The 12525-nt window shown below is 35.3% G+C and overlaps 1 protein-coding gene across 3 annotated transcripts in view; it reads left to right on the top strand.

The window, feature by feature from the left end:
* The window catches only part of Dora (zinc finger SWIM domain-containing dorado), a 121085-nt gene that overhangs the window by 59214 nt on the left and 49346 nt on the right, over window positions 1-12525 (top strand). For all 3 annotated transcript variants that reach the window (XM_074169598.1, XM_074169597.1, XM_074169599.1), the window contains exon 2: window positions 7274-7525. In XM_074169598.1, the coding sequence (XP_074025699.1) occupies window positions 7274-7525 (252 nt within the window). The remainder of the gene's footprint in view (window positions 1-7273; window positions 7526-12525) is intronic.

Genomic DNA, 12525 nt, shown 5'->3' on the forward strand with positions numbered 1-12525 from the left:
CAAATTGCCTGGTTCATTGAGAAACAACAGAAGTATTCACACCTTCAAACAAGCCTTATTGCAGCATATCAAAGAAGATATTCAATTTTAATATATGTGTATGAGTGCATCTGTATCTATACGCATTAGTTTAATTTATTTATTTACTTTTTGTGACATACATATACTTCTCATTTTTAATTATTCAACTTTCATAAATCATTGATTTTATCATATTGACCAATCAACCGCAGTTGTCGATTGATTGGTCAAACCACCAACACTGACATAAAAATCTTCTGATTTTCATGGAATTATTTTCCAGCAGCTTGACTGCATTAACCTTTCTCGATTTCATATTATTATTAATTTATTATAATCTACTTTTCACTTACTCTCACAGTATTTATTATATTTTTATTGAACGTTTCTAAATTAGGGTGACCTAAATAAATAAATACTACTACTACTAAAAAAATTTCAAAAAATAAACTTGCAACTTGTTTCGTGAACAATCATTTTCCAGCGTGGAAGTCTATTGATTTGTTTTCGTTGGTAATGAGAAACTTTCTGGCACCCTTCTCAATGGACCTTTATGAAATATCCGCAGCGTGTTTTGTGTAGGAAGCACTGTTAGCGAGTTTCAACTATTCATATTTTTGTTTCTAATTCCATACGGGTACCGGCATATCTCGCACCAGAGGCCTCCGCATATCTCTCTCGTGTTCCTCGTCAATTAAAATTCCTGTACGTTCACTGATTCCAAACTCCAGGTGTAGCAGGAATAATATAAGAGTGAACAGCAGACATTATGGGATTTCTCGGGACACGAACAATCTGTCACAAATGAGTTTTATGAAAACAATTTGCTCGCACCTTGTCATTATATCATTCAGCAAACACACGTCGTTGTCTATGGCCGTTCAACTTCAGTTACTGATGCGTCAGTTGGATTTTGTACAGGTGCAGGTCCAAGTCACGACGCAAAATTCGCCAAGTTGAATGAATACGTTTTTTTTTTAGTAAATCCTAAAAAACATACAATAATAATATACAATAATATTAATAATAATAAATCAGTAAACAATAATAATATGTCCATGAACAACAATAATAATAACTAATCTCTATAGTCATACATATGACTGTAACGTAACAATGTTGAGAAATGAAATAGAAAAGGAAACAAAATTCAAAGTTAACTAATCTAGATAAGACTATATTAACAATTTAAAACACACTGATACATGATAATAAATGTTAAGATTTAAGACTACTGATGTTCTGCATCATTCAATTTTTTCCTACAAAATTGTGCTCGTTTTATTATAGTTGTTTAGTTTAGATTTAAATATATAAATACTTTCGCTTTGTTTTATGTCTCATGGCAGCTTATTAAAATGGTTTAAACCTTTTTATAGCAATAGTTTCATTGAGTTGGTTAATCTGCATCTTGGCAAGTGAAAAAAAAACTTTGTCTTGTCTCGTAGTTGTGACTACTATCACGATAAGTAATGAATTCATCAAAATAAGATGATAACATATTATTAGTAGTCTTAAAAATAAATATCATTGCTGATCTATAGAACCTTTCTTTTATTGATAACCATTGTAATGCGTCAAGCATAAACTCTCACACATGAGAGGTTCACAAAAAAAAACATACAATACAGGAAATAGCAGTCAGTAACGGTTTCTCGAGGGGTATCGTAGATGATATAATAAGAAAGAAAAAGTTTAGGTTAAAAATGAACAAAATCTCGACTTTTGAAAACGACGAAAACCAAGATAATTATTTCTCAGTTCCGTACCACCAATACACGAAGAACTTTAGAAAGATTTTCACGGAACTAGGTATAAAGGTGGTTTTTAAAACAAATCATACATTACAGAGCCTTTTAGGAAACCCAAAAGACAAAGTCAAGAGTTCGGAAAAGTCTGGAATTTACGAAATTGAACGTAAGGACTGCGATGCAAAAGATTATGGAGAGACAAAAAGATCTATTAAAATAAGATATCAGGAACACTTAGCACACTTAAAATATGGAAGACCTGAAAAATCAGCAGTCGCCCATCATATTTTGCAACAAAACCATTCCATAGACTTTAGTTGATTAAGATTAGTTAGACAATTTATCAACGACAGGCATCTAGATCCCTATGAGAGTGTAGAAATAAGTGAATATAATGATATTATGAATAAGGATGGTGAACCAATACCTAACAGTATACTATATAGTTTGTTAAAATAATATTTCAATTATTAGATTCACCTGTCTATTACCTAAGGACACATTGTAAAATTAATTTAAAACTAGTAGACAAGGCAATATTATGACACTTAAGAAGCAGGTACCTAGAAGAGGTATCTATGGTATAAATATGGATAATATTGTAAGTATATTTAGTTTGATCTTCCTCTTGAAGATGATTACTTGGTGATCAAAACACGTGTCGAGGTGTTGAAATAACGGTTTGGTGTTGGGAAAAAACTCGAATAATATGAGTAAAAACATCTAAATAGGCATCAATAGACAAAAAAACAAAAAAAATTAAAATTAACAATTTTAAATGAGCAAAATATATAAAAAATGATAATAAGGAGTATATTTCTAAGTTTTCCAATATTTTTCGTTCACTAAAGTTGGTAGAAAATTTTATTTTACAAGCTAAAGTGCCTATAAATATATAGTTCCAGATGAAATGTCGTTAATTTTGGCGAAGGCGAATACTTCAGAATTTGGTGGAAGTACTAGTTACACCTTTGAGACTTGAAATTTTTTGTATAGAGGTAATTAGTGTCCGACCGAAACTAGTTTTCACGACCGAAACCGAATTTCGGCAACGGTCTCAGTTTCGGCCGAAACCGAAACTTCCTTACAAGGATTATGTTTTGGGGGAAAAAATAAAGAAAACGTTATTATAGTCAGTCAGTCTTTATTGTTTTATCTTTAAATCACAACGTTAAGGAGTCCTCGACATTATAATCAACATAACAAACCCTTATGTAAGAAAAAATATTAATGGCACCTTAAAAATACTTAAAATAGGTGAGGTGTTTATTTGAGTAGGTGTAGATCCTTCTTTTGAATATTATTGATGGTTTTTCAAAAATATTAAACATAAAATTATACTTATTCAAGTTGTTACCTACTGGCACAATAGGTATTTAATATTTATGTAATAAATAAAGTAAATCACAAAGTAATTCACGAGTCATGACATGATTAGACACGTGGACTCGGCAAAATGTCTTCGTCGCTTGTATGAAATTCAACTCACCGAACATGATCGATCACAACGCGGAAACTCCCGAATGCAGTTTCGGTTTTGGTCGTAGTTTCGGCAGGTTTGCCGCCGAAACCGAAACTAAACCGAACCCCTTTTTTTGCCGAAACTCGACCGAAACCGAACTTTCGGTCGGAGACTAGATGTAATAGTTTCGTTAATAAATTCATTATTAGGACATATTATCACAATTTTTTAATATTTGACAGTTAATACTGTTAATACACAAAATACTGGAACGCCATTTCAATAATACCTCAGTTTGAAAAGTATCGTTTGTGGTATCCTTCTCTTAAAAAATTGCAGATAATTGTCCCTGCTGAGCTAGTAGAACAACATTTTGTACTTTACTATAGAATTTTTTGCTCTTTATTAAACTATGCGGGATTTTCAAGCCTGAACTCAAATCGGCAAAAATAAAATCGAATTTTCACAGCACGCTACTGGTTAGGTCGAATCTTTTCTGCACTGACGGGTGATAATATCTCGTCACGTGTCAGTAGGTAATCTAATAGAATGATTTCAGCATAGTCTCGCTGCTGGATGAACGAGACACAAATGTGAGGTATCTTACATGAATGTCTGTCGTGGTATTAACCGGGAGAGTAGTCGTTTTCCGGCAGGCATTTACCAAAACATACCATGTACCTAGGTATGTTGGGAGAGATGAATTTTTCGGGATTTCCTTTTGAAATATTTATTTTCACTTTTTGAATTTGATGTAATTTCATGAACTTTTAAAGAGATTCATAAAACTGTTCAATTTGAGTAATTGGGAAAAAGTAGATGTATTCACTGTACATGAATGGCACGTAATATTGACAAGATATGTTGGAAATGTATTATTTGACGAAATAATTTAGTGCAACATTCAATATTGACCTATTCTAATTGAAAAAAAAATAGTCATCGGTTTCACTTACATACGTGAGTTTGTAGTTTTATTTGTTTACTTTACTTGGTAAATATTGTGTAAACACTGTATGTAAACAGGCGTTTTTCATGAAACTAAAATAGCCGTGTAAAACCACCAAGTTATTTTTGAGAAAAACATTACAGTGAATGTTGAATAAAAACACGGTTGAAGTAAAATACGTCGCCACGTCCGTTTGCTTGGTTTTACACCCCAAGGGTATGAACATCCCCAAAGGGATAGCATTGGCTATCTTCCACAGTAACCAGTTCAATTAACAGATGTATTTATAAAATATTTTGTGTATACGTAGTATCGTATGGATAAAAACATAAATCTGTTCAGGAACCTTCACTAATCAACTGTGATTTTGATTGAATTTGGAAAAGATGAAACTTGTAACTTGAATCATCTAAAGGTACAGTTCGTTCAGGCCAGTCTCAACACCCACACTCTAGGTTAATGGACTGACACCTATTAGAAAACAACTACTCCCCTGGCTAATACCACGAAGGGCGTTGGATGATATTCGACAGGTGTCAGTGCCAGGATTCCTCACTGAAGTACTTCCTGCATATGCTGTTGGCGATACAACTGCCGCAATAGATTTTCAATTATTGAAACATACTTGCAGGCCAGTTTCGAGTTTTTTGACCACTTGTCAGTGCAAGGTCAACAGAAGTCGACGATTTCCATAATTGAAAATCGAATTCCTTTCAGAGCATAATTTCCCAAACTACGCAGAAGCGAACGACAAACAACATGTTTGTCATCGCTCCATTTGCCTTTGAACGAGGTATCCAACCGCATATCCGAATTTGCCTGATTCCCCGTATAAGGAAGAAAACTTCACAAATTGAGTGGGCATACTTTGAGACATATGCAGGAATAACTTCAGTAAAGAATCCTGCACTGACACCTGTCGGGGATATAATCCTACGTTCTTCGTGGTATCAGTTCATTAACCTATAGTGTAGGGAGTTTAGACTTTAGATGAAATTTTGTTTAAATAATGTAGGGCACAAAAAATGAAATACACCCTTCAAATTTAGGGGTGAGGTATACAAAAGTCATCTTTTTGGTGGCTTTTTTTGGTATTGAACCTTTTACAATCTGAAAAATGAACAAAGAGAATCAGCTAAAGTGTAATAAAGGGAAAACTAAAAGCCCGAAAAGTTGCTACGTAATATAAACCACTAGAAAGTCGTCCTAACGGTCAGTAATTTGTCGTATTAACAAATTTTACCTATTAATAGAATGAATGATGAAAAAGAAAAAAAATTCAGTACTTAGCTTTTTCATAACCGCTACATTTTTGGAAAGTAATTCCTTTCCGTGTTTTCTTTAGGTTTTTAGAACAGAAAGGGCAAAATTTGTTAATTCTACAAGTTATTAACTAATTGGACGTTTCAATGACTCTTTATTGAGTCAGCTTTATTCATTTTTTATTACACGCTATATATTAGCTTTATCTATATGTATGTTTGTTTGTAACTCCCCTTTTTATTTCATATCGGGATCTGAATTTGACGGAATTATTGACATTATTGTTTGACCTATTCGCGGGCAGATGGCGCTCTACGTAACCTCCTTGATATATCGACATTATTGCTTGATCTATTCGCGGGCAGATGGCGCTGTACGTAACCTCCTTGATATATCGACATTATTGCTTGATCTACTCGCGGGCAGATGGCGCTGTACGTAACCTGTGATCGAACTCACTTTACATTTGAGAAAATTGTTTTTTTTATTAACACGCGCGGCTACTGCCTTATTTGTAACCTTGCTTTGCGCGCCTGCTGCCTTGGGCTTAGTAGCTGATTTTCAGGCTTCCTCTCCGGAATCGGAAAATATCAGTGGTAATTTTTTTAAACAATATACGGCTGATTGATCCCAACATATAGATAAAATAAATATAGTTTAAAAAGACTAAAAAACACACTTTTAAAGCGTACGAAACTAAAAAATGAAAAATGAATATAGTTTAAAAAACTAAAAAACACGCTTTTAAAGAAAATCGAACTAAAGTTAAAAATATTTTTTTTAAAAGCTTAAAACAGTAATGAACGAAAAATACTAGTATTATTGTGAAAAAAGCGTGGGTGCTTTGTGCCATATTTTTTGTATATCAAGCGCCCGTCGCTTTTTTCACAATAATAATAGTATTTTTCGTTCGTTATTGTTTTAGCTTATTTAAAAAAAATATTTTTAACTTTTTAGTTTGATGTTCTTCAAAAGCGCGTTTTTTAGTTTTCCAAACTATATTCATTGAGATTGTTTAAGGTAAAATAACCAAAAAAACAGTAAGAAATATTGATTCTACAAAAAATAGTATTCCAAAAAATACAAAAGTAATCCTTTCTGAGCTCAACTATTTGAATTTTTTTAAATTTCATGATTTAAAAAAATAATTAATAACAATATTCCGAATTGACCTATCGTGGGAAATGAGTGGGTGAATATCAGACTGCCTCTTTAGCAAACTATAGAAATGAATAGGAATTTGTGTTTCCAATAATCCATGTAGCAATGAACTTGTGATGCACTGTTTGGAACCTTTGGTGTAGTAATGAATATTACTGGAGTTTTTTCCCAACACCAAACCGTTATTTGAACACCTCGACACGTGTTTCGATAACCAAGTGATCATCTTCAAGAAAAAGATCAAAGTCTTGAAGATCGAAACACGTGTCGAGGTGTTAAAATAACGATTTGGTGTTGGGGGAAAACTCCAGTAATATTTATATAGAAACGAAATTGTGAAATATTTAAAATTAAGTATGTATAGAGTTAAATGGTTTCTGTATTGTATAAAGCAAACGAATCGTAGCATGAATTTAGTAAGCGCTGCACATAATTTGAATTGGTATCTTTGTAATAAAAATGAATAATGCTAGTTAGGAGTATACTACGCAAAAATGGACTACGACTCGACAGGTAGACATGGAACATCTGGGGTAAAATGGAATCACTTAGGCTATAGAGCATAACCAGGAGATGATGCATCTTCAGATTAATCAGAAGTGTTAATAATAAAAAGACACAATCGAAGTGGTTTCATTCGAATAATGTTATACTCTTTCTTTACAGACACCCAAGCCGTACCATCTCTAACCGAACTAGCAGCGAAATGCGTAGCTTCTCACATACCCTTCGAACTGGTGGAGCACGTTTATCCGCCAGTGCCGGAACAGCTCCAGCTCAGGATAGCCTTCTGGAGTTTCCCGGACAACGAGGAGGACATCAGGTTGTACTCTTGTCTGGCCAACGGTTCGGCAGACGAGTTCTCGCGTGGAGACGGCTTGCACAGGAATCATATGGTGAAGGATCCGTTGCAAATCGGTGAGTAATTTATGACGATTGACTGTAGCTTATTATTATTATTATTATTATTATTATTATTATTATATCATCGTTTTTTTTCCTCGTTTGAAAGACCTATTGATGCCATTTTGTGTGGAATATAACATCATTCAAATGCCCGCCACGGCTTCTCTGGGTGGAGCGCTTCCAAAAAAACTAATTTTCCATGACTCTGATGCATAAATCGAGCTGAAATTGATCGAAGGCATATGTTATGTTGGCTTTGAGGACCGCTGTGGTTTGTGGCTTATTCGCAAACACCTGTGACTCAAAAAAATCTCACAAGAAACAGTCTAACGGGGTCAAATCACACGATCTCGGTGGCCAGTTCACATCACCTCCACGTGCAGAATCTCCAATGTGACGTCCTGTTCAAACCACATGTCGTTGGTGTCCAGATCATCCAATTCATGCCTTAGTGCTCGCCATTGACAGTGATGGCCAACGTCGTTCTTAAAGAAATATGGACCCATGACGCCGCCAGCCCAAAATCCACATCAAACAGTTACTTTTTTGGGATGCAATGAACGCTCTTGGATCTCGTGTGGATTAGTATCGTCCTGAATTCGACAATTTTGTTGGTTTACGTATCCAAAAATGGGTTTCCTTCTATGGTCGTTTACGTTCAGTTCCTGGATCAGTTGAATTTTGTACGGGTGCAGGCTCAAGTCATGACGCAAAATTCGCCAAGTTGTGGTCTGCAAAAGGCCAAGTTTTTGTGAGCGACGCGAAATCGACTGCTTCGGATTCTCCTGCATACTCTCACAGACAACGGCGATGTTTTCGGCGGATCTTGCGTTTCGTTGACGTACGAGTGTTGGTCGATCCTTCACTGAACCAGTGGACTCAAATTCATCCACCACATTGCGAATAGTTCTCTCAGTAGGATGATTATGGCGACCGTAGTCTCATCCTTTGTGTTACGAATTATACTTGTTTGTCCCATATCATATGTTTGTCAATAACTGTGAATGAAACGAATGCTAGGCAAATACTGATTTATTTTACTTCCTCTAGAACATTTGAAGTACATTCATTTCAAATAAATATACCGGGTGATCCTCTACATCTTCCCCTTTTTCAAAATTATACACCAATAATAATTTACAACAAATTAACATATACTATTGTGAAACTAAAACTAAACCAAATGATTTTACTTTTGCCTAACACAAAATACTAAAACACCTTCCTTTATTTACATTTTTGAATACATCATGGGGTTATATCTATGAACTGGTTTTATTATTCTTCCGCTTCTACTCTGATTTTCTACAAATATAACATCATCATTGCTACCTTCCAAAACTTTCGGTTCTTCACCTACAAAATTATCATTTGTTTTTTCTTCTGGAATGATAGCTAGAAACCTCCTGTTTCTCTATAACTGATCTATTATCCAACCTGACTTTATATAACCTATGTCTAACCTTATCTATAACTTCTCCGGTTGCCATCTAGAGTTAGTACCCTGAACAATTATTTTTGTATCCTTTTTTAAATTTGGTAAACTTTTTTGAGTTGTTTTATTATATAGTACCTTTGTACTTCCTGACAGTTTTTTTGTTTCTAGTTTGTTCTATGTTTTTTAAACTTGGTTTCAACATACTATGTTCCTCTAGAACAGGGGTCTCCAAACTTTCAAGACTTCGGGCCATAATAATTTTTTCAGTTTGTTCCAAGGGCCAATCAATTTCTGCCCTTAACTATATTTCTAGAATAGGATAGTCGCAAAGTGCGTGACCTAAGCAAACTTACGCTTTTTTTGCATTTCAATTATTATTGTGTGTTGTGACACTACTTCATCTAGTGGCGAGTAGTGGTACTATGCACTATTTTTTTCAGCTACCCGCTACGTGGCATTAGGCGTAATTAAATATTTGGAATTACCGCGTTGGTTCGAGAAAGTTCTGGTTCTAGCTAGTGTATTCCGATCACCTCGAGATGGCAGTAATAATTGCATATAAAAAGGCTAGCGGCGCAACTGCGAGTTAGTCTGCATAGAAAAGGCGAAGGAAGCGAAACTCTGTCTATTGTGAAATAAAGTAACACCCGTCAATAAAAGTATTTTGATTTGACTTATTGTTTTTATGTGTGATTTGTTAGTATGGAAAAGAAGCGAAAAATCGACAGTGAATGCAGAACGTTCCAAGAAAAATGGAACTTTCAGTATTTTGTGATTGAGTCCAGTAATAAGGCGCTATGTTTAATTTGTAATGAAACCATAGCTGTTCTCAAAGACTATAACACTAAACGACACTATGAATCGAAATATCTTCAAAGTTACTCCAAGTATACAGGAAGTTTGAGGAAGGAAAAATTTGAAGCTTTGAAACGCGGACTCAAATCGCAGCAATCTTTGTTTACCAAAGCGAATACTGAACAAGAGTCTGCAACTCGCGCCAGCTTTCGTGTGGCTCTTGAAATCGGAAAACGTGGCAAACCATTCACCGATGGAGAAATGATAAAAGAATGCTTGACTGCAGTAGCCGAATAAATATGCCCCAAAAAGGTAAATTTATTTAAAAGTGTCAGTTTGTCAGCAAACACCGTGGCTCGGAGGGTGCAAGACATCGCAGAAAATATATCATCTCAACTGTCTGACAAAAATGGACATCATGAGTGGTTTTCTCTAGCATTGGATGAGTCAACGGATGTGTCAGATACTGCTCAGGTGTTGATTTTTATTCGCGGAATACATAAAAGTTATGAAGTGTATGAAGAACTTCGATATTGATAGTATTCACGGCACGACAACTGGGGCAGATATTTTTAAGGGAGTTGAAAATGCCACTAATAAAAAGAACCTTCGATGGATAAATTTGAAATCTATAACAACTGATGGAGGCAAAAATATGTATGGTAAAAATAAAGGAGTGGTTGCACTTGTGTCAAAGGCTGTAGAAAATGATGATGGTTCAAAACCATTAGTCTTACATTGTATCATTCATCAACAGTTCTTGTGCGGAAAATGTTTGAATATGTCTGAAGTTCTAAAACCAGTCAAATCAGTTGTTAACTTCATCAGATCCACTAGGCTGAATCACCGACAATTCCGCGAGTTTATTCAACAGATTGGAAAAAATGATTTACCATATCATACTGCCGTACGCTGGCTTAGTTGCGAAAAAGTCCTTAAACGCTTTTTTGAACTTCGAGCAGGGATCGATATTTTTTTTTAATGAGAAGCAGCGCCCTTTTGTCGATTTAGAAAATAGTGAATGGATGTGGAAGTTAGCCTTCTATGTCGATTTGACAAATCATATGAACGAACTGAATTTGAGATTGCAAGGAGAAAATCAGCTTCTCCCTGATTTATACACCAATATCAAATCCTTCAGGCAGAAAATAATACTATTTCAATCGCAATTACGTAAAAAATGTTTCACACATTTGAAACATGTCAAATATTCAGCCACACTACAGAGACTGAATTTCCCGTCAATTTTGCAATCGAAACTTTGAGTGCTTTGAAGATAAATTTTGATACTCGTTTTTCAAATTTTGATGTCATTGCGAATGAAAATGCGATGAGCATCTTAAATCTCTTTTGATGATTGGTACAAGTAAAATTGATCCACAAATAAAATTGATCGACAAAGTATTGTCGGTGGAAAATCACAATTACATATATCTCATTAGTGTTTTTGTTTTACTGTGATTCATTTCAATTATTTGTTAGTTATTAATATGCTTAAACTTAGATACTTGAGTTAAGTTTTCTTTGTCATCATTTCTGTCGTTAAGTTTTACCTTGCAAGTAAATAAAACCGAGTAATTATCATTCTGTGTTTTCTTCTTCAACTTATCACAGAAATAGTAACAACAATTAGGTAATCATTGGCTGTCGCGGGCCAGATTGATGACAGTAAATCATTGGCTGTCGCGGGCCGGATTGATGACACTGGCGGGCCGGATTTGGCCCGCGGGCCGTAGTTTGGAGACCCCTGGTCTGGAGCATCGAAGAAAGATTGGGAATTTGCCTCTCTTCTATAGATACTTTCACGGGAAGTGTTCAAGTGACTTGGCATATTTGACTCCACCGAGCGGGACACATAAAAAATACTAGACGGACTGTGGCTGCTCATCATTTTGAGGTTCAACTCAGTACACCTCGAACTTGACTGTTTAAGAACTTTTTCATCTGGAAAACTGCGTTTATGTGGAATAAACTTCCTGAGAACGTTTTTCGAAATGGATTTAAACACCAGAGATTCACATCCAATGTGAATCGCTACTTTCGCACAGGCACCGCTCTTAGAGGGCCTTGAAAAAAAGTACGACTTTGGTGAAAGATTACACATTTTTGAAGTCTTTATATAGGAGAGAGTGACAATGTACCTATTTCGACAAAGGAAACTTACACAAATAAATATAATGGAGCAGGTGTTGAATGTAGATTCCCTCACTATGGAGGTGATTAGGCTTTCGTTGCCTCACCTGCAATTCCAAACTATAAATAGTCAATGGTAAGAAAGGACCAAACCGTTCCGGTAATCAACTCATTCTTTTCATTCTCAACAGTCAGCGTTGCCGGTGTTTCATAAGGGTGAAGTACCCATTGGTCGACACTGTAGTGAATAAGTGTTACTTCTCCGTACATAATCCGTAAAGGATTATTTTTTATTTCCCCATAACGATTTGTGAAAACAAAATGAATGGGAGGTTTGGTAATCAGAGCACAAACTGTAAAAAGATTGTGTCGAAACTATTTTCCGGGTTTGCAGGCTTTTCGTTTCGTCTACTATTGCGGTAGCCATTATCGAAGGCGATGAGGCAACAAACGAAATGCTTGGGTTGTTTTGACAGCAGATATTACGTTATTGGAATTTGTCTCTGGTGTTATTCTATTGGTGGTGGTCGTGGCCCCGTTTCTAATGGCTTTATTTGTGTGCAATTGAGGATAGGTAGCCAACAGGTATCCAACAAACGATATAAATAAATGGTTGTGTGTGTGTGTGTGTTCAGTTGTATAGAAA

This window comes from Leptinotarsa decemlineata, unplaced genomic scaffold (genome assembly GCF_025532065.1).
Source record: "Leptinotarsa decemlineata unplaced genomic scaffold, Ldec_3_MD MMD2_P_RNA_scaffold_5, whole genome shotgun sequence".
Taxonomy (NCBI): domain Eukaryota; kingdom Metazoa; phylum Arthropoda; class Insecta; order Coleoptera; family Chrysomelidae; genus Leptinotarsa; species Leptinotarsa decemlineata.